Source organism: Alligator sinensis, unplaced genomic scaffold (genome assembly GCF_000455745.1).
Source record: "Alligator sinensis unplaced genomic scaffold, ASM45574v1 scaffold685_1, whole genome shotgun sequence".
NCBI classification, from domain to species: Eukaryota; Metazoa; Chordata; order Crocodylia; family Alligatoridae; genus Alligator; species Alligator sinensis.
The window spans coordinates 232972-253445 of record NW_005842336.1 but is presented as its reverse complement, the minus strand read 5'-3'; the positions used below and the strand labels follow the sequence as shown (position 1 = coordinate 253445).

Genomic DNA, 20474 nt, shown 5'->3' with positions numbered 1-20474 from the left:
TTGTCCTGTAGCAGCTATATTGGAGCAAGAATCAGGGCATGTTCCCAATTCAAACAAGGCCTTTGAAAGGTTATTATTATGGTTGAGGACCAGATCAGCAACAGCTGAAAAGACAATTAATTTGCTGCTGCTCTGGTTTTAGTTTCCATCTGATGCAACTGCAATCTGGAGAGAGATCTTAATTTAGGACTACAAAGGGAGCTGTTCTTTTCAGAGATAACAGCCTGGATGGTTGTGTGTTATCTTCTGTGCAAATTGATTGCTCCCATTCAGCAATATCTCTTCTTCTCCCAGAGTTAATTCAGAACAAGCAACTGAAAAGGGAACTAGATTTCCAGCTTCTGTAGATGCTAGAATTGTTAATTACACTCTGCAAGGTTTCACAGCTTCTCCCCTTCCCTTGCATGCACCTGCTCATTTCAGTAGTCACCTGCAGGATTTGCCCATATTTGGTGCCATTGTATTCAGGAAGCGCAGCTATATGAAAATGCTACCTTGTAGAGCCTGTTTGGCTCTGTGTGTGTGTGTGTGTGTGTGTGTGTGTGTGTGAGAGAGAGACAGTGAGAGTGAGAGAGAGAGAGAGAGAGAGAGAGAGAGAAATGCAACATGATTGTCTGAGCAGTAACCTTTGTTTACAGGCTCCAGGCCTGGTGGTCTTCCCCATTTGGGTTCATACCCAGTTTCTGGAGGGATCATTTCTAAGCAGCTCATTCTGGAGATTTATATGGATGTAGCAGCTTTCTGAGCAAATAAAGCTTGAGTCTCCTTCTAAGGGCTAAGGTGTAGATTGAGTTGTTTTTAGGGAGACAAAGTCAGGGAACTATTTTCACCCTTTCACCCATTATCTCGTCTTTCTCGCTCGTCTTTCTTCTCACTGGTATCCTATTTCTCTTACTTAATTTCCCTACTCCTCACCTCACTAGCCCTCTCCAAAGTGCTCATGCATTTCTTTCTTGTCAGCTTGCATAAACAGGTGTGGATGCAGCGTTAACAGTGGCCACACAAATCAGATCTATGAAAAGTGTCCAGTGTCCTTGTCGTCTTGTGGCACTATGTAGCAATGTTCAGACTTCTAAAATCCACAGTAATAGATGGGAGTGCTGCATGTATTCAAGGATATAGACTGTGAAGACATGGACATTTCGGACAGCTCTCAGGCAGAGACATGTGTGCAAGCCCTTCGCACCTCCGAGACCCGAAGACCCCGGCACGGAGCTGGGAGGTAAGTAGGGCCCATGGTGGGAGGGCTGTTGTTAGGAGCGGAAGGCAGCTGAGAGAAGCCAAGGAGGGTCATGCCCCCACCCCCCAGCTCCTACTTAGCCTAGCCCCCTAGGGAGCTGCGCGACTGGAGCCGCATGACCAGAGACCTGGAACATGAGTTAGTGCATGAGTTCGCACAGAAGACTGAGCATGAGGGCCAAGAGGCTCCAGGCAGTGAGCCTGAAGAGAAGGGTCTGCACAACAGTCGCCTGGGCTACCTGTGTGATGGTGGTGATGTGCCGCACCCCAAAGACCCCCCCCCCCCCTCCGCTTAGGCCCCCCCCCCTCCGCAGTTGGAGCCCCCTCGTCTGGTACCATTGAAGCCTCTACCCAGACGGAGCCCATAGCTCCATGCTCCACCCAGATGGAGCCTCTGGCTCTTGGCTGTGGGGGCTGCTTGGCATGAAAGCAGGCATCTGGGATCAGGAGCAAGGACACCTCCCCTTGTGGGGTGTGCTCCATATTAGAGTCCCTGGAGTGCCAGAAAAGGGAGCTCCAAGCTGCAGTGCGGAGGCTGTGTGCCATCAGGGATGGTAAGTAGGAGATTGATGCCTACCACCAGGCTCTTCACCAGAAGAATGAGGAAGGAAGAGCAAGGAAGGCTAGCAGGACGAGGGCATACAAGAGGAGCATCCCATGAAGTCCAGCCAGGGGTCGCTTGGTCAAAGGTCATCTTCAGCCCCAAGGCACCCTATGCCAGGGTCACCACCCCCCTCGAACTTCATAACAGATACAAACCCCTCGCAACATCAGCAGAGCAGCAGAGTTGCTGGCTTCAACGCTCAAGGAAGGAAGACACCCAGCAACCATACCTAAGAAGAGATGCAGAATGGTCGTTGTGGGAGACTCCCTCTTGAGAGGGACCGAGGGACTGATCTGCCACCCTGACCCCTTAGCCCAAGAGGTCTGCTGCTTCCCAGGGGCCGGTATCCAGGATGTTGCTGAGAGGATCCCAAAACTTGTCTGACTTCCGACCACTACCTCATGCTCCTCATCCATGTGGGCACAAATGGCATGCCTCGGAGCAATCCCAGCTGGGTCACAAGTGGCTACAGGGCCCTGGGGACTAGGCTTAGAGGGCTGGGGACACAGGTGGTTTTCTCCTTGATCCTCCTGGTTACAGGTCACAGGCATAGGAGGGACAGAGGGAGATGTATTGATGAAGTAAACAGAAGAGTGAGGCGTGGTGCCACCATGAAGCCTTCGGCTTCTTCAATCACAGTCCACATCTCAAAGACAGAGGCAGTGGTCTGTTAGGAGGAGATGGCCTCCACCTCACCCTAATGAGAAAGAAGCTTTTTTTGACTGGATTGGCTGACCTGCTCAACGGAGCTTTAAGCGAAGATCACCGGGGATGGTGGCAGACAACCATCGGAGGAAGCCCAGAAAGTAACAAACACATAATCAGCAGGTCAGGAAATACAACTGAACTTACACCAACCCCATCCCAAGGATGGGACTCTTCTAAATGCACAAAGAAGCCTAGGGCTTCTGATGGCAGGCTTAGCTGCCTGTACACAAATGCCAGGAGCATGGGGAACAAACAGGAGGAACTGACCCTTCTGCTAAACAATAACAGATATGATCTCATAGAGATAACAGAGACCTGGTGTGATTCTATCTATGACTGGGCCACAGGTATATGGCTATACTTTGTACAGGAGGGACTGTGTTGGGAGGAAGGGCGGGGGTGTGGCTTTCTATGTCAAGAAGCAGTACACTTCCCTACTAGCTGATATTAGCACCCAAGGAGGGCGACTCAAAAGCCTCTGGGTTAGAATATGAGAACATAGTGAATGGGATAGTAGGAGTCTGTTACAGACGTCCTAACCAGGAGGAAGAGTTCAACCACAAGGTCTCTAGGGAACTAACAGAGGCTACACGCTCTCAGGGCATACTTGTCATGGGTGATTTCAACCACCCTGATATCTCATGGGAAGAGCATTCAGCTAAATTTGATCAGTCGCGAAGCTTCCTCACCTGCTGAGCTCTATCTGACTCAAGAAGTCCACAGGCCGACAACGGGTGGGGCATTGCTAGATCTGGTACTGGCCAAAAGGGATGATCTAGTCAGTGACCTGAGGATTGAAGGGAAGCTTGGTGACAGTGATCAAGAGTTGATCACTTTCTCTGTCCATTGCAAGGTTGGCAAATCAGTCAGCAATGCATAAATCCTCAACTTTAGGAAAGCTGACTTTCATAAGCTCACAAGGTTGGTTGTCGAGGCCCTGAAAGATCATGATCAGACAGGGAAGGGAGTCCAAGATGAGTGGTCGCTCCTTAAGGACATGATCCTAATAGCACAAGGGAAATCCATTCTGGCCTGTAGGAAAGGTGGTAAAAGGGATAGGAGAGCCTGTTAACTCAATAGGGAGCTCATGGACCTCCTGAACCTTAAAAGAGAAGTCTACAAGAGTTGGAAGACAGGAAATATCTCTAAAGAGGATTATGCATCACTTCTAAATACCTCTAAAAAGGATTATGCATGTAGGGAGCAGACCAGAAAAACCAAGGCTGAAACCAAGCTCAAACTGGATATGGGAATTAAGGACAATAAAAAGTCCTTCTTCAGGTATGTGGGAAGTCGAAAGAGAAATAAAGGCAACGTTGGACCCCTGCTGAATCCAATGGGGCAGCTGATATCCAACACTCAAGAAAAAGCTAATCTCCTTAATGATGACTTTGTGTTGGTTTTTTGCCAATCCAAGGGTGGTTTTTCACCAACCCTGCCTGACAGGACATGGGATTAAGAGGGTACAAGTGACCACACACCTACATTTGGTAAAGACCTTGTGAAGGAACACCTTGAGAGGCTGGACATCCACAAGTCAGCAAGCCCTTACAAAATGTACTCAAGAGTGCAAAAGAGTTGACTAATATCATAGCATGACCAATGGCAAGGATATTTGAGAACTCGTGGCACTCGGGAAAGATTCCCAAAGATTGGAAGAGAGCCAATGTGATGCCTATCTTCAAGAAAGGAAGGAAGGAAGATCCGGGGAACTACAGGCCAATAAGTTTGACCTCAATCCGTGGAAAGATCATGGAAAAAATTATTAAAGAATCCATCAATAACAGGCCAACAGAAGACATCATTCTGAGAGACAGCGAACACGGCTTTGTTGCAGGTAGGTCATGCCTGGCCATCCTCATCTCCTTCTATGACCAGGTGACACATCACCTGGATAGGGGAAGAGAGGCTGATGTCATTTACTTGGATTTCAAAAAAGCCTTTGACTTGGTCTACCACGATGTCCTCATGACAAAATTGGGGAACTGCGGCCTCAACAACCTTACAGTCCGATGGCTGGGATCCTGGCTCTGTGGTTGGACCCAGAGAGTGATAGTCGATGGAACCAATCAACATGGCACATGGTGACCAGTACAGGGTTCAGTATGCTTTAAGATATTCATAAACAACCTGGATTTGGGTGTCAGAAACAGACTGGCTAAGTTTTCAGACAACACCAAATAATGGGGAAGAGCAGTCACACTAGAGAATAGGCTGAAGATTCAGGCCAATTTGGACAGGCTCGCAAAGTGGGCAGATCAAAACCTGATGACTTTCATTGTAGAGAAATGCAAAGTGCTCCACATCGGGAGAAAGAACCCACATTATACCTATAGGCGCGGCAGTGCTACACTCACTAGCACTACAATCGAAAGAGACTTGGGGGTCAGGATTGACCACAAGATGAACATGAACCACCAATGCAATGCCACAGTCTGCAAAGCAAATAAAATCCTGTCTTGCATCTACCAATGTATCTCAAGCAAGACCCAAGATGTCATCCTCCTGCTTTATTTGGCCTTGGTGAGGCTGCAGCTGGAGTACTGTGTCCAGTTCTGGGCTCCACACTTTAGAAAGGACTTGGAGAAGCTGGAGAGAGTCCAGAGGAGAGCCACATGCATGATCAGATGTCAAGAGAGCAGGCCTTATGAAAAGAGACTGAGAGGCATGGGACTCTTCAGCTTGGAAAAGCTTAGGCTCAGGGGAGACTTGGTGGCAGCCTATAAGTATATCAGGGGTGTGCATCAGGAACTGGGAGAATGTCCATTCACAAGGGCACCCCAAGGGAAGACAAGGTCGAACAGTCACAAACTTCTAGAAAACCGTTGTAGACTGGACATAAGGAAAAACTTCTTTACCATCTGAGTCTCCAGAGTCTGGAATAGACTCCCCGCAGAAGTAGTGCAAGCACCTACTCTGGACACATTCAAGAAGCATTTGGATGATTATCTTGCTGGGGTCATCTGATCCCAGCTGACTTCCTGCCCTTTGGCAGGAAATTTCTAGGGTCTGATTCTGATTTTTGTGGGGTGCAAATGCTCCTGATTTTTGTAGGAGCATGGGGAACAAGCAGGAAGAGCTAGCCCTCCTACTTTCCAGTGGGCATTATGATCAAGTAGGGATTATGGAGACCTGGTGGGACTCCTCACACAACTGAAGTGTAGCTATAGAGGGCTACACCCTGCACAGAAGGGACCGGGTGGGGAAGAAAGGTGGTGGCATTGCTCTCTATGTGAAAGAGCAATACACCTCCTTGGAGGCCAACATCGGTTCCAAAAATTAGCACCATCTGGAATTCACTGGAGAATTGACTGAGGCTGCACATGTACATGACATGGTCATCATGGGCAATTTTAATTATCCAGACATCACCTGGGAGGAACACTCGGCCAAGCTGGATCAGTCACGATCCTTCCTGACCTGTGTCGAGGCACTCTTCCTGACTCAGGAGGTGCATGGGCCAACCAGAGGTGACACTCTGCTTGACTTGGTCCTGGCCAAAGGAGACGACCTGTTGACTGACTTAAAATATAGAGGGAAGTCTGGGCAACAGCGACCATGAAACCATCATGTTCACTGTCCAATGTGAGGCAGATGAATCTGATAGCAGGATTGAAGACTTGGACTTCAAAAATGCACATTTCAACGAGCTTAGGTCACTAGTAGGGGAAGTGCTGCAGGACCAGGGACCAAAGGTGAAAGGTGTGCATGAAGAGTGGTTGTTCCTTAAGAAGACGATCCTTGAAGCACAAAGGAAGACCATTGCCATGCGGAGAAAAGGTAACAGAAGGGCTGGGAAGCCCTCTTGGCTAAACAGGGAAATCATGGTCCTCTTAAGAAAGAAGAAAGAGGTTTATAAACAATGAAAGCACAGGGCGGGCCCAAAGGATAGTCCATATTTGCAGGGAACAGATAAGAAGGCTAAAGGGACAACCAAAACTTAGATTAGCAACAGGAATCAAGGATAACAAAAAGTCCTTCTTTAGGTACATAGGGAACAGGAGGAAAACAAATGGGAGTGTGGGGCCATTGCTCAACAACTCAGGAGAGCCAGTTACTGGCACCCAGGAGAAAGCTGAACTCTTGAATGTCTACTTCACCTCGGTCTTTCACCAGACCAAGGGGCAAACAATGCCAGGTAGAGTACAGGATGAGCACAGTAGGAATAATTGCCTTTCTACTATTGCCGTAGTATTGGCGTATGACCAGTTTAAAATATTACACATATACAAGTCAGCGGGAGTGGATGATCTTCATCCGAGAGTGCTGAAGGAACTGGCCAAAGTCATTCTGGAACCCCTGGCAAAACTGTTCCACAACTCGTGGCTCTTTGGAGAAGTCCCTGAGGACTGGAAGGGGCCAATGTTGTGCCCATCCACAAGAAAGGCAGGAGGGAGGACCCGGGTAACTATAGACCAATCAGCCTAACTTCTATCCTAGGGAAAATCCTAGAAAAGTTCATCAAGGAGTCTATCTGCGATAAGCTTGCAGATGGTAAGATTCTGAATGACAGCCAGCATGGCTTCATCACAGGCAGGTCTTGCCTTATCAACCTCATCTCCTTCTATGGCTAGGTCACTTACCACCTGGACATGAGAGAGCAGGCTGACATTGTATACCTTGACTTCCAAAAGGCTTTTATTCTAATATCACACAGTGTCCTTGCGAGAAAATTGGAGGATTGTGGGCTTAACTCTGAGACAGTCAGGTGGGTGAGAAACTGGGTGCAGGATAGGACCCAGAGAGTCATAGTGAATGGATCTGTGTCATCTTGGAGAGAAGTGGGCAGCAGTGTCCCACAGGGGTCAGTGCTCAGTCCAGTACTTTTCAACATCTTTATTAATGATTTGGATGTGGGGCTGAAGAGTTTACTGGCCAAGTTCATGGACAACACCAAGTTATGGGGGAGCATGGTCACGCTTTAAGATAGGCTACAGACACAGGCGGACCTAGGCAGGCTAGCAAGTTGAGCGGATTGGAATCTGATGTTCAATGTTGAGAAACGTAAAATGCTCCACCTTGGGACGAGCAACCCCCAAAACACCTACAGACTTGGCAGCACCAAACTAACTAGCGCCATGAATGAAAGGGACCTGGGGGTAATAATAGACCACAGTATGAATATGAACCGGCAGTGAGATGCTGTAGCCAGTAGGGTAAATAATACTCGGGCATGCATCAATCAATGCATCTCCAGCAAAACCAAGGAGGTGATTCTTCTGCTCTACTCAGCACTTGTGAGACCGCAGCTGGAGTACTGTGTCCAGTTCTGGGCACCACACTTTAACAAGGACATGGACAAGCTTGAGATAGTCCAAAGAAGAGCCACCCATGTGATCAATCTTACATGGCAAACCATACAAGGAAAGGCTGAGGGATCTGGGACTCTTCAGCGTGAGGAAAAGAAGGCTGAGAGGTGACCTGGTAGCAGCTTACCGCTACATTAGGGGAGTACATGAAGGGCTCAGTGAGCAACTGCTCACCAGGGCACCCGAGGGAAAACTAGGAGTAATGGCCACAAACTCCTGGAAGACCAATTCAGGCTCAACATTAGAAAAACTTCTTCACAGTCAGGGTGTCCGGACTGTGGAATAAGCTCCCTCCAGAGGTGGTACAATCATCTACCTGGAAATCTTTAAGAGGAAACTAGACAGTCACCTTGCTGGGGTCATCTGACCTCCAGTTATCTTTTCTGCTTGGTGCAGGAGGCTGGACCCGATGATCTTCTGAGGTCCCTTCCAGCCTTACAATCTATGAATCTAAATTAATTGTTGTATGTACACACAAGTTCTCCCCAATTTTTTAACATCCAACACAAATTGGGACTCCAGTATACTAGCTGCTATAAAAACCACATAACAGAAGATGGCTTTGTCCCCCGGAGAGCTTACTGTTGAAGACTTCCATGAACTGGAGAGGAGGCACTAGGTCTGAAGAGCTAGCCTGCATATGTTCTGTGTCTGTACAGTGCCAAGCATAGTTTCATAGTTAGGGGCTGGAAGGGACCTTACAGATGATCGGGTACAGCCCCCCTGCACTTGGACAGAAAAGACTGCTGGGATCAGATGACCCCAGCAAGATGGGCATCAAGACACTTTTTGAAGATTGCCAGGGTGGATGATTGTACCACCTTTTCTGTTCCAAACCCTTGGTACTTGGCTTGTAAAGAAGTTTTTTCTTATGTCGATGTCTAGTTTGAACCAATCTTCAGTCAGCTTGTGCCCATTATTTCTAGTCCTCCCCTGGGAGGCCTTGGTGAATAGTTGCTCCCTCAGGCCCTGATGTACTTCCCTGATATACTTGTAGGCTGCCACCAAGCCCCCTCTGAGTTTTCTCTTCTCCAGGCTGAACAGTCCCAAGTCTTTCAGCCTCTCCTCATGTGACCTGGTCTCTAGGCCTCTAATCATGCATGTGGTCATCCTTTGGACTCTCTTGAGCTTCTCCACATCCTTCCTGAAATGCAGCACCCAGAACTGGACACAGTACTCCAGCTTCGGTCTCACCAAGACTTGAGTAGAACAGGAGGATGACATCTTTAGCTTTGCTCAAAATGCCTCAGTAGATACATGCCAGTGTTTGATTAGCTCTGCCAGCATTGCGCTGGTGGCCCATGTTCATTTTGTTGCATAATGGTGTCTCCTACAGCAGTTTCTCAATCTGAGGGTCATGACTCAAAAGTGGGTTGCAAGAATATATGAAGGGTCATGAACCAACTTTAAAAATGGACTCTCCTTTAAGGGAGAAAAATGTGGGAAACTATGGTTTTCCCTTGCAGGCTGGCAGAGCCCCAGCCTTCAAGGGGCTGCTTGAGGCCCCCCGCCCACGCTCCACCTTCCCACCCCCTGCACCACACACTGGGGGGCTGGGGCCTGGGGGTGGGGGCACTGGGTCAGGACAGGTCATCAATGTTTACAAATGGGTCCTTGTACAAAAAAAGTTGAGAACTGCTGTCCTAAAGCACTCCAACAATACAACCAAGCATAGTAATACTGCTACCAATGAGGGATAGATGCAAAAGAATAATGAAGGAAGAGTTTACACTCAAAGTTTTGCTGCTATAATTATCAGTAGATCCTCCCAGTGTTGATGCAAAACAGTTTTGCTATCATGTTTGTCTCATGCAACATTTCCAAAGTGTCACATGATGCTGCCTTTCCACTGGACTATCCTAACAGCTATTAAAAATGAAAACTTACAACACAAAACTAGTTCACAAACACTGTGTCAAATTAGACTGCCGTTAAAAAAAAAAAAAAGTCCTGATTTATTATTGCAGAATCAAAAAGGCAGCAGATTTGCTGTGGTAAGTACTCTTGGGGTCTGATTCCAGACTACATTGCATCATGTTTATACAGATGCTAGGTGTCTTCTGAATGATCATCAGCTGTGGCATTTTACCAAACTAGTTACACAATTTCTTTGTGTTTTGATTAGGGTTGGCTCTAAAACTTTCCACCTAGACTGGTTTACAGTGCATATTTATTTTTGAGAGAAACAACTACTGACTATTATTGAAGTCAACATGGGCAATCATGGGCGACTGGTGCCTCCTGGCTCTGGGGAGGCACCAGCTGCCGATCATCGCTGCTGGCGGAAGTGCAAACCGGAAGTGCCATCGGTGCTTGTGGTCAACCAAGGGTGGGGAGGGAGTCCCCCAGTGGCTGATCGCTGCCGCCAGTAGAAGTGCCAGCAGCAAACTGGACGTGCCACCGTCACTTCTCGGGAGGGCACTGGCTGCCGCTCCCCACTCCCTGGCCAACAAGGGCCAATGCTCCCCGGTGCCCTCCTATGCATCACCTATGTAGGCAATCCCTTGCAGTCGAGGATGATAATCTTCCATGATTGTCTTATTTGTGGGTCTGAAGATAGCTGATGAGGCCTATCTGGGATCTACAGACTCTATTACAGCTTGAGCATGTTTCTATATGAGGGTTCCTGATTTGGTCCACAACATGCTGTTTTTGTTGCTCCTGCTTTTCCATCTCCTGTTGTCTTAAGGTTTCAAAGTACTGAGAACCTTGCAGCACATACATCCTCCATTTGGAGCAGTCCTGGATGATAGTCTCCTATAAGTTGATGTCAATGTTGCATTTTTTCAAGTTGGCCTGGAGGACATTCTTGAAATGTCCTCCTCTTTCTCTGCCCTCCTCTTGAGCGTACAACCTGACTGAGCTGGGAGAATATAATTTGCTTTAGGAATCTGGAGTCAGAGATCCAGATTACATGGCCGGCCTAGCGAAGTTGATATCGGATGATCATTGGCTCAATGTTCATGGTGTTTGTTTGTGAGAGGATGCTGACATTGGTGTGCCTGTTTTCCTGCTGGATTCAAAGGAACTTCCACAGGCAGAGTTGATGGTAGTTCTCCAGTGGCTTGAAATTGTCTCCTATACATTGTCTGTGTCTCAGGTGCAAACAGTAAGGTGGGGATCATGATGGCTTGATAAACCTTGAGCTTGGTTTCAGACCTGACATTGTGATCCTCAAATGGCCATTTCCTCAGGTGTCCACAGCCTGCACTTGCACAATTGGGGTAATGTTGGATTCCTTCATCAATGTCAACCTTGTGCAAGAGATGGCTTCTGAGCTATGGGAAATACTCAACTTTCTCCAGAGTCTCACTGTGAATATGAATTACTGGAGCTGGGGACTGCTCATTAAGAGCTTGTTGATGGAGGACCTTAGTCTTCTGAATGTTAAGCATCAGTCCCATTTTCTTGTATGCCTCGCTAAAGATGTTACTGATTGCCTGACAGTCTGCTTCTGAGTGAGGACACACTACAGTATCATCAGTGTACTGGAACTCGATGATTGAGGTCAGGGTTGTCTTGGTTTTGGCTCAGAGTTGGCTGAGATTAAATAGGTTACCATCTATTTAGTAGTTTAGCTCCACTCTGACTGGACACTTGTTGGTGGTCACATGTAGCATCGTAGTAAGGAATACTGAGAAGAGTCCTCATCACTGCTCATCAAGTGAGGAAAAAGTCCTTGCATTGCAGGAGGTGTTATCTAAACAAAGGGCTCTGTAACACACTGTGTTATCCTCAGCAGCATTTGGAAATGCCTGGGGCACCCCAGAATCCCTTTATATTTGAATTGTTTTCTTACTGAAAATAGACAACCCTTCACTCACCTGTCACATTTGGTATTTCTTTGGTTCTTGAAGAGCAGGCTTCCCCAGAGCTTCCCAGATATGGTCTATGCTCACAAATACCTGGAGGTGATGAGCTTCTGCCTTAAAGGCTATTTGCATGACTCTGACCTTCCCTTATCGTGCCCCATGCCTTGCAGGTGTCATTTGCATCTTCTCCGCACTCCGTTGGGATCTCAGGTAACGCAGCTTCCGCCCCTTTTTATATAGCTAAGCCATCCAGCTCAGACCCACTATGTTGGGCCCGGCTTTGAGAAATTAACTTCAAAAGATATGACTCTCATCTCCGGGCTATCTGGCCCCTAAAGTTGTGCTCCTTTCACATCAGGCTCTCTGGCCCCTGAAGCTGTGCCCCTGCGGGTGCTAATGAAGCCTCCACCTCCCCTACAGCCTCAGCTGCAAACCACCTGATTAAACTTCAACATAAACACTAAGCCCCTGAGCTACAGCAAAGGCAAAAAATAATAGAGGCAATTAGCCTGCTTACCCCTAGCTCCACATCCCTGGATCACTCAGCTAGGTATTCTCACTGGCAAGGCTTTTTCACAGTTTCTTGAAGTCTTCAGGAGTCTACTTTCAGCCACAGCCTGGGTTGGCCACCCTCTCCCTTAGCTGGCTCAGCTAAAAGGCTTATATAGCCCTGGCCTGAACTCCCACACAGTCATGTGACCACCCCAGTCAGCTGACCAGCCTGCAGGGTCACCCTTTAGTTTAGCCCCTTCTCTGCTGGCAGACTCTGGTCTTAAAGGGGATATTCTGCTTCTTAGTAACAGGGCTAGGGTTCCCTGTTACAGGTTCTTCCCTTAAAATATCTCATGTTCCTGTTCTCTAACTATAGTTTCCACAAGGCACTGCAGCATCATTTGGAGTGAAAACACTTTGGGTTTTGGCTGAAATATTTCAGGTTTCAACAGTAATGACCAGTGCATTTCTGGGGGCAGAAGATGGTTTTCATGCAAGTTTCATTGTCAAAAATTAAATAAAGCTGATCAGAAATCAAACATTTTAATGGAAGAAACGTTTTAATGGAAAATTTCCATGTTCTTTTTTCCTCCTCTAAAGGTGTGATGCAGTGGGTTTTTCCACTCTGCTGTAAGAGATTCCATTTTAGGATCAAGGGACTGATCCAGTGGTCACTGAAGTGACAGTGGACCCAATTCTGCTCCATAAATTCTATCATTCTGTATTACTATAGAGATATATATGAGCTACTACAAAGCCATCATCATCCGGGAAAAATCCACTGCTGCAAGCGCATATGATATGCAGCTTCACTCTGCCTACTCTTGCATTAAGTATTCTTGTTTTTTGGGTGACTTTCGCTACTAATGAATAAGTGGTGGACATACAGTTCTGTTCATTGTTCATGCCAGTAAGATAACCAATTGACTCAATTCAGTAGCCTCGGGAACTGTAACTTTTGACAGTAGAAGTCCAAAAGACATTCTCACAAAATGAATTCCAGTACCTATTGACTAGAACAGCTTCAAGTGACTTTTTCAAGCCTGGAGCAGCAAGTCTGTCATATGACTTCCCATTTAAAGAGCTGCTGTAAAACTTAAACCATAGATAGCTTTTGACTAAATCCCGCTTGCCTCGTTCACTCAAGGTGCTGAAGAACTGCAATCTGTTGTGCAGTGAACATCCTTCTCTCTCTACAAATGCCCAGCTCCTTGCAGGTTCCTTCCATCGGGAATAAAGCAAATTTATGATTCATGGGCCTTTGTCCATAGAACTTGCAAAGAAATGCTTGGCAGCTTGGGCAAATAGCTCAGTTTATTTTAACCTTTAAGAATGACACCAATTTCACAGCTGTTAATGCTATGTGGCTCCTACGCTTTCCAATGCAAATTACACACCAAGGACTAACGCATTTAGATGAAGGGGGGAAGGAAAAATCTCCATATTAATGTGCTAATATCTTTGTTCTGAAGTGTTTAATTTTATGCTTTTAATCAGATATTCTCCTTCTGATTAAGGCAGTTTTCTCACACAAAAATTATTTGTTAATATTGTCAGCCACTGAGACCTGGAGAAATGGAGTGTCTGCTGCAAGTAAGTGCAATTTGCTGACCCAGGAGGAGAGAGTTAGCTGCCGTAAACTGGGCCTCCTACTGCTTTAGTAAAGTTAGCGGGTGATTAAGGGCCAGATCCAAAGCCCATTGAAATGAGTGGGAATCTGTGATGAAAGCCCATTAAATCAGCTGAGGGGCTGACTACATTTTTAAAGAGCCTTAAGCAGAACTCACCGTAGAAATTGTATAGAGCCAGTGAGAAATGTGTAAAAGATTTCAAGGCTTGGGTTCCTTTCCCTCCATTTCAATATTTCAAAACTTAATGAGATTGTGGTTTGAAACATTACCATCGCGTTCTTGGTGTTACATTTTTCTCCCATAAATGCTAGTATAACTGCACAGTAGTCCAAGCTACTCCAAATCTAAAGCCCTTCTGAGCAAAAGTTGGTGCTTGATCTTAATTCATTGCTTAAAAAGCACAATTAATTTTATTCATTTCCTGTCCTATGGGAAGGGTTGCTAATGGAATTGCTGACAGGTTATAGTTTCTTTATCTATGCCAGACCTTTCCACCCTCACTCCTCATTAACCTTAGTGGTTCTTCATATGAGCTAGACACTGTCTAATATGAGTAAGGGTATCAAAACTCGGTTGATTGTTACCAGCTCAAATCTAGCTGAAGTTTTGATCTTGGCATGGCAAAGTACTCCAGCACATGAGTGTTCCCACTGACTGCATCAGTCCAGAATTGCAAGGACTGAGGGCTGAAACTATTAGCACTTGATAGCTGTCAGGCAGTGTTCAGTCCATGATATACATTTGGTCTTCTTCCTGGTGAAGTTGGTAGTCAGGAATCAGAGCACAAGGTCACACGTAATACTAGATTACTTGATTAATTACTGTTTAATTATGCATGGAATTAATAAGAAACCAGTTGAGCCCCACAGAATTATCTTTTAAAAATGTCCAAATAGTGTGGAAATAAGCTAACACATGAAGCGGGCTTCCCTGCAAATGGTTTCACTTTTACTAATTAAATCCACACAAAAAGAGTACACCCTGAATAATACCTTTGATAGGTCTAACACCACTGTAGCTTGGACAAATACCTAATGTGTATGACATAACTGCTCTGCAGGTAAAGTTGCATTGTCTTTGGCACTTAAAGCAGGGTATTTAAACACACTTTTCTTGTATTCATTCCCTTTGTACGTTTCTGTGTGTGCACGTACACACGCATGCTTTATTGGATCAGGCTCCACTTGAGGTGAGTCATACCCACATTCATACCCCAGGCCAAATTCTGATGTTAGTTTCCCCAATTAAACTATCATAATTCACGTCCACATTGAACTAAATAAATTAAAGGACCCAATTAACCCATCTCTTTACTAGAATCAACTGGAAGCATGTAACTCCATTGATCTCAGTGGAGTTAATCTTGGTGTTCACCCCTCTGAGTGGAGAACTAGGTCTAAAAAGCACATAGTAACACATGCCAAATAATGAGGCACAGATATCTATACTGATTCTGAAATGGCAAGCTGAGGAGTCAATTCAGTAACTGATTTCTTGGGGTCTGATTCTGTGGGGTGCTGAGTTTTTCCCACAAGCTTCCGATTGCCTTTAGATGTCAGGGAAGTGTAAGTGCTGTGCATGTTGCAGGAACTAGACCCTAATCTGCTTCAATGTAAGTCTATCTTTTGTATGCAAAGCTGTTCAATTGTGCCTGTTTTAAAACCATCCCTTTTGCATTCTCAGCTTGTTAAATGAGCTGCAATGGCTCTTTCAAAATGTGTCACACAGCAGAGTTAAAGGAAAGGGTGGGGTGTCTGGGGGTGGATGAAAGTGTCACGGTTCCTGAAGGTCTTTTAACGAGGCTTCATTTGTCTGAAACAAGACGACGTGCAAGGAACAAATCAGCGGAGCGTGGCTAACTCTTGAGGCGATGCAGTTGCTCACGTCCCTCCACTGTGGAGCTCATGGAGGGATCTTGTGTTGGGGGTGGGGAGCAGGGAAAGGTGGGCAGGGATCTTATTACACAATGGAAGGGAAAAGAGCCTCTGCTCTTTGCTAGTCAAGGAGAGCAGCTTCCAGTCATCCAGCTGGAAAGCAGCTGAGCAAAAAGTGGGGGTTGCTTGTGGTTTGTTTAGTGTGGCTCCCTGCCCCTGACTCTCCCTTGACCATAGACAAAATCTTAGCATTTTAGAAAGAAAATAAATGACAGTAGTAGCAAGTCTTAGTCTGGTTAACAGGGACTGTTAATGAAAGTGGTATGCAGGGCTGATATATGCAAAGTGAATAGGGATATATTTTTTTCCATTTATATACCGGCTGACAAAGTATGGGAGGAGGATATAAACTTTCATGCTTCCTGGCATAATCCAGACCCCTCTAATCAAGGGGGCAGCGAGGCTCTTTCTGTGTGTGGATTACACTATACTTGCCTGCAGGGGCAGTGCCAGCCTCTTCCCAGCAGCAGGGCTGAGGTGGGCTAGACAGAAAACTGGGGGGCTGCGCTATACACCTTCTGGCCAAATATACGTATTCGGCCAGGCTGGGAGTGGCCATGCCTCTGGATGCAGGAACGGGGTGGGCTCAGCTGCGTGGGGTGGGCAGTGGTGGCCTGGTGGGGGGAGGCAGGGTGCTACAAAGGGGCAGTGGCTACGGGGAGCACTAAGGCAAATTTGGGGGGGGCTATAGGCCCCCCCCCCAGGCTCCCTCCGAGTGCCACCCCTGCTTGCCTGCAGCAGATCTCTTGCACTTTCCTGTTCAGCATTTTGTTACTGAACTATACGGATACTGGGGTGTGGAAAAAACCTTTACTCTTAAAGGCACCTGCTAACAGAAGAAGTGAGGGGAATTGGGAAGAATATTCCATAATCTCTATTTCAGGAGTTCTTTCAGCTTCCCTAAATCCTCCTGTCCTTGCTTTCTCAGACAGACTACATAAGTCTGAGGCGAGTCTAGCATTTTCTGTAGTCTTTTGTTCTATTTTAAAATTTTAGTGCAAACTATAAGCCACAAAAGAAAAAAAAATATGTGGGCGTCTGCTAGCATTTGCTATCCTAGCATACTGCTAGTGCATACATTATTTGAGATGTACTCTTTGGGACTAGGGACCAGCATGGTGCAGAACTTCTTACCCAAGACTGCAAGATTAACCCTTGAAAGTTGAAGCCGATTCATTGTATAGCCTCAGGCAAATCACATAATCTCTCTTCTTGCATTTTCCAAAGTTGAAAATGAGTTAAGAGATTCATTTTGAAGCTTAGAGCATTTTAAAAACATTGAACTGAGCTCTTAACTTGGTGTATCATATCAATTAAATGCCAGTGATGATGAGCAAGACTGACCTGTTACCAGATCTCTTCCAATCATTACATCCAACCTCTTTCTAACAATCGTCTTCTGTAATATTTTCTCCGATATTTGGTTATTTTAGAATATGACTTGTGCTGTTACTAATCAGTATTGATTAGTAACAGCACTGTACTTGTGGGCTGCTGCAAGACCCATTTGAAGTCAATGGATTAGACTCCTAGTAACTGAATGAATAACTAATAAAGGAATTGAAGGAACTGAAGACCTCTCTCTGTGCAGTATATAATTTTCTTGTCTACATTGATCAAGCTAACCTGGGTGAGGGGAGAGGGGGCAGGATAGGCCAGTTCTTGGTTTTTGCAAACTACTTGCAGTACTTCCCCCCCCCCCCCCAATTTTCCAAAATCCTGTCGGCTCTCCCCCCCCCCCCCCCAATGTTTTGCACGAAAATTTAGTGTTTGGGGAGAAAATTCAGATTTGGTCTCTGAAACTGAATATTTTTGGGGGAAATTCAAGGCTTCCACTCCTATAAAACAGGAACTAAATAGTGGTGATTCACCTCTCACTGAAGCCAGTGCCAAAATTTCCTTTGATTTAATCAGAATCAAGCCCCCTGGGATCATTTTCACTTTAAAAACTGGACTGGTACTATTAAGTGGAGAAACCACAGTGTTTTTGCAGGATTTTTTAAAAATGAAATTGGCTCAATTTCACAAAACTGGAATGAAACATGAAACCTTTTTCTGTTTCAACGTTTTAAAATGTTTTTGGAACATCTGGCACAGCTGTTTGTCCTAGCCCCTTCCCTCACCCCCCAAGGCAGGAGTACAATCCTGGGTCTGATTCTATCCCAACGGAAGCCAATATCAATAACAATAAGTTTGGGCTACAAGGCCCCTGTCGTTTCAGCTGCCCCTGTATAGAGAGTCCTGTGCCCAGAGAAGCTCTATTTTTAAGCTTTAAGCTTCTTTCAGTCAACAAGCCCATCTCCTTCACTAAACTATCTTCCTTCATCTTGTATTTAGGACAAGGAACAAGGATAAGATGGTGAAAAGTGACTTGGGAGATTTGCATTCTAGCCTCTCTTGCCAGAAACACACACTCTCACCAGAGACATATCACTTGTCAAATGGTCTTTAAAAAATAATACCTGATACAAAACCTGCTTGTTTCATTTAAGAGAGACTTGCTTCAGTTTTACTTTAATAGATTCCTTAATGATTGTAGGCTAAGCCGGAACAAGAAGCCATTTTTAGATGCACTCTCTTTTAAAGCAGAGTTGTGAATTGTGTTAACTAAATCAGCTTTTAAAACTGGTTTGAAGTTAAATGAGTGCAGTTTTCCCAGGTGCAAATCTTATTCATCTCTCTGCCTCAGTTCTGTCTCTTTTATAAAACAGAGATGACAATATTTGCCCCACAGCACATCGTGTGAGTTATTCAGATATTAAAGCAGTGTACCTGGATCATGTACCTATATCCTTGTTCAATATACTTCTACTGAAACATAAGTATTATTTTACCTATATTCCTTTCCTTTTCAGGCTTCATTCCAGCCTTGTGTGCAAGATCTAGCACTTCTGTTGTTCATGCATAGGCTTCCTTTTAAGACCACAGGTTGACAGAGTTGTACAAATGGATTCTGGTACAAACCTGAATCAGGCTTCTGATGCTCCTTTAATTGCCACAAGAATACGTTTCCCCCTTGCATCATGGATTTGGCAGGCCTAAAAATGAAAAAAAGAAAGCAAACTTAAACAAGTTTTCCCTAGCTTGTTCCCACTCTTTTCCAAAATCTCTATTATGAAGCACTACGCATGAATATACAGTTTATTCAAATAAAGTTAGAGATGTTGTTTCTTTTTTCATGTGTGTGTGTGAGAGACTGTAAGCATGCCTCGTGCATGCACCCTGGTTATGCATGGGTGTGTATGAGGACTGTATATCTGACTGCTCTTTTGGTGTCAGGGCTCTATTATACTGCCTGTACAGTTCATGTGCATAACATGTATGCGGATTGAGTGGACTGTACAAGACAGAAGCATATGTTTTGGAAACATGTATGACTGGACTACATGTGGATGCTTGTGCATGATGCATGCGTGTTTGGGGGTGGTATTTGCATGCATGTGGCTGATGGACACTATTTATTCCATGTCTGTGTGTAGTACGTACACCAAACACAGATTGTATGTAAAACATGAATATGCTTTTGTCTTTATCTTTTACCATATTATTTAAGTGGTAAAATTAGCTATTCTTTCCTGCACTAGTGCCTAAACAGAGGAGTAAGTTATTAATAAAAAGGCAGGAGATCTTGAGTAAGGCTTACAATTGCGGTGGCAATTTCCTTGAGCTCTATTAATCATAGGAAGCTTCTTCCCCCCCACCTTTCCCCCCCCCAACTTATTTCTGTGAAGATTAACTTTTTTTATTGTTGTTTGGCAGGTACTTTTAATTGGCTGGAAAATATTCTTCCTGTGAAGTTCCAGTGCTCTGGTGCTTGAATGAGCTCAGGCTCCCATTGGCTGCCTATTCCACCTTCTGATTGGCTCCTTGTCCTGGAGGGGGACAGATAAGGCCGGCTATAAAAGCCCTGGGCTTTTCTCCTGGTCCCCCAGTGAGCAAGAGCTAGGGGGGTAAAGCAGAACAAGGCTGCAGTAGCTACATAGTCTTTGACAGACTCCTTTCTCTGTGTGCATCCAGATCCGCATCTTTGCTGAAGCCGAGGAGAGAGAGAACAGGAGACACACGCACAAGGGGAAAAAAAAACTTAGCGGAAACTTGTCAGAGAATGCTCCTAAAGTCAGTTCTTCTCCTGCTGCTGGTGATCAGTGCTTCTGCATCCTATGAAGCTGAACAGAATGACTCTGTGAGCCCCAGGAAAACCAGGGTTGCAGCACAGAACTCAGGTAACACTTATCAGAGAGGGCTTTGGGTCTGAGCCCTGATGTGTTAACAGTGTTGCAAATATTCTGTTGATGATCTTTTTGCTCTGAACTTCGCGACTGATAGAAATAAGCTATTGTGGAATCAGAAATCCTAGAAAAATGCTTCTTTAGGATATGTAATTATACATAGAGGGAGGCAATCTCATTCCAGAATTGGATTATAAACTGGGATGTACTCCGCAGGGTCTATTTCCCCTTCGCCCTTCCTCCACCCTCCGCCTCCCCCCCGCTCCGAGTTCAATATACTTTTCTCATGCTGGTTGAATGCGTCTCTCGCTCTCTTCCCCCCCATCATAGGGAATTAACAAATTGGGTGGGGGTTTAAGTTCACTCTCCGCTGATTTTATTCACTGAACCATTGCTCCTCTAAATATCTATGTTCAAAAAGGGAGAGACAGGAATCTTTTTCTAATACCAGTTCAGAGAATGCAGCAATCCTAAAAACGTGTCCATTGTTAACGTGTGGTCTCCACTGCGCATAGA

The 20474-nt window shown here is 45.5% G+C and overlaps 1 protein-coding gene and 1 long non-coding RNA gene across 6 annotated transcripts in view; one reads left to right on the top strand and one right to left on the bottom strand.

Moving 5' to 3' along the window:
- Window positions 1-20474, bottom strand: part of LOC112551103 — a 148053-nt gene that overhangs the window by 73454 nt on the left and 54125 nt on the right. For all 5 annotated transcript variants that reach the window (XR_003095265.1, XR_003095263.1, XR_003095264.1 and 2 more), the window contains one exon: window positions 18694-18767. This is a non-coding gene — a long non-coding RNA (uncharacterized LOC112551103). The remainder of the gene's footprint in view (window positions 1-18693; window positions 18768-20474) is intronic.
- The window catches only part of STC1 (stanniocalcin 1), a 77594-nt gene that overhangs the window by 45835 nt on the left and 11285 nt on the right, over window positions 1-20474 (top strand). The window contains exon 2 of the mRNA XM_025210148.1: window positions 19747-19952. Coding sequence (XP_025065933.1) covers window positions 19747-19952 — 206 coding nt within the window. The remainder of the gene's footprint in view (window positions 1-19746; window positions 19953-20474) is intronic.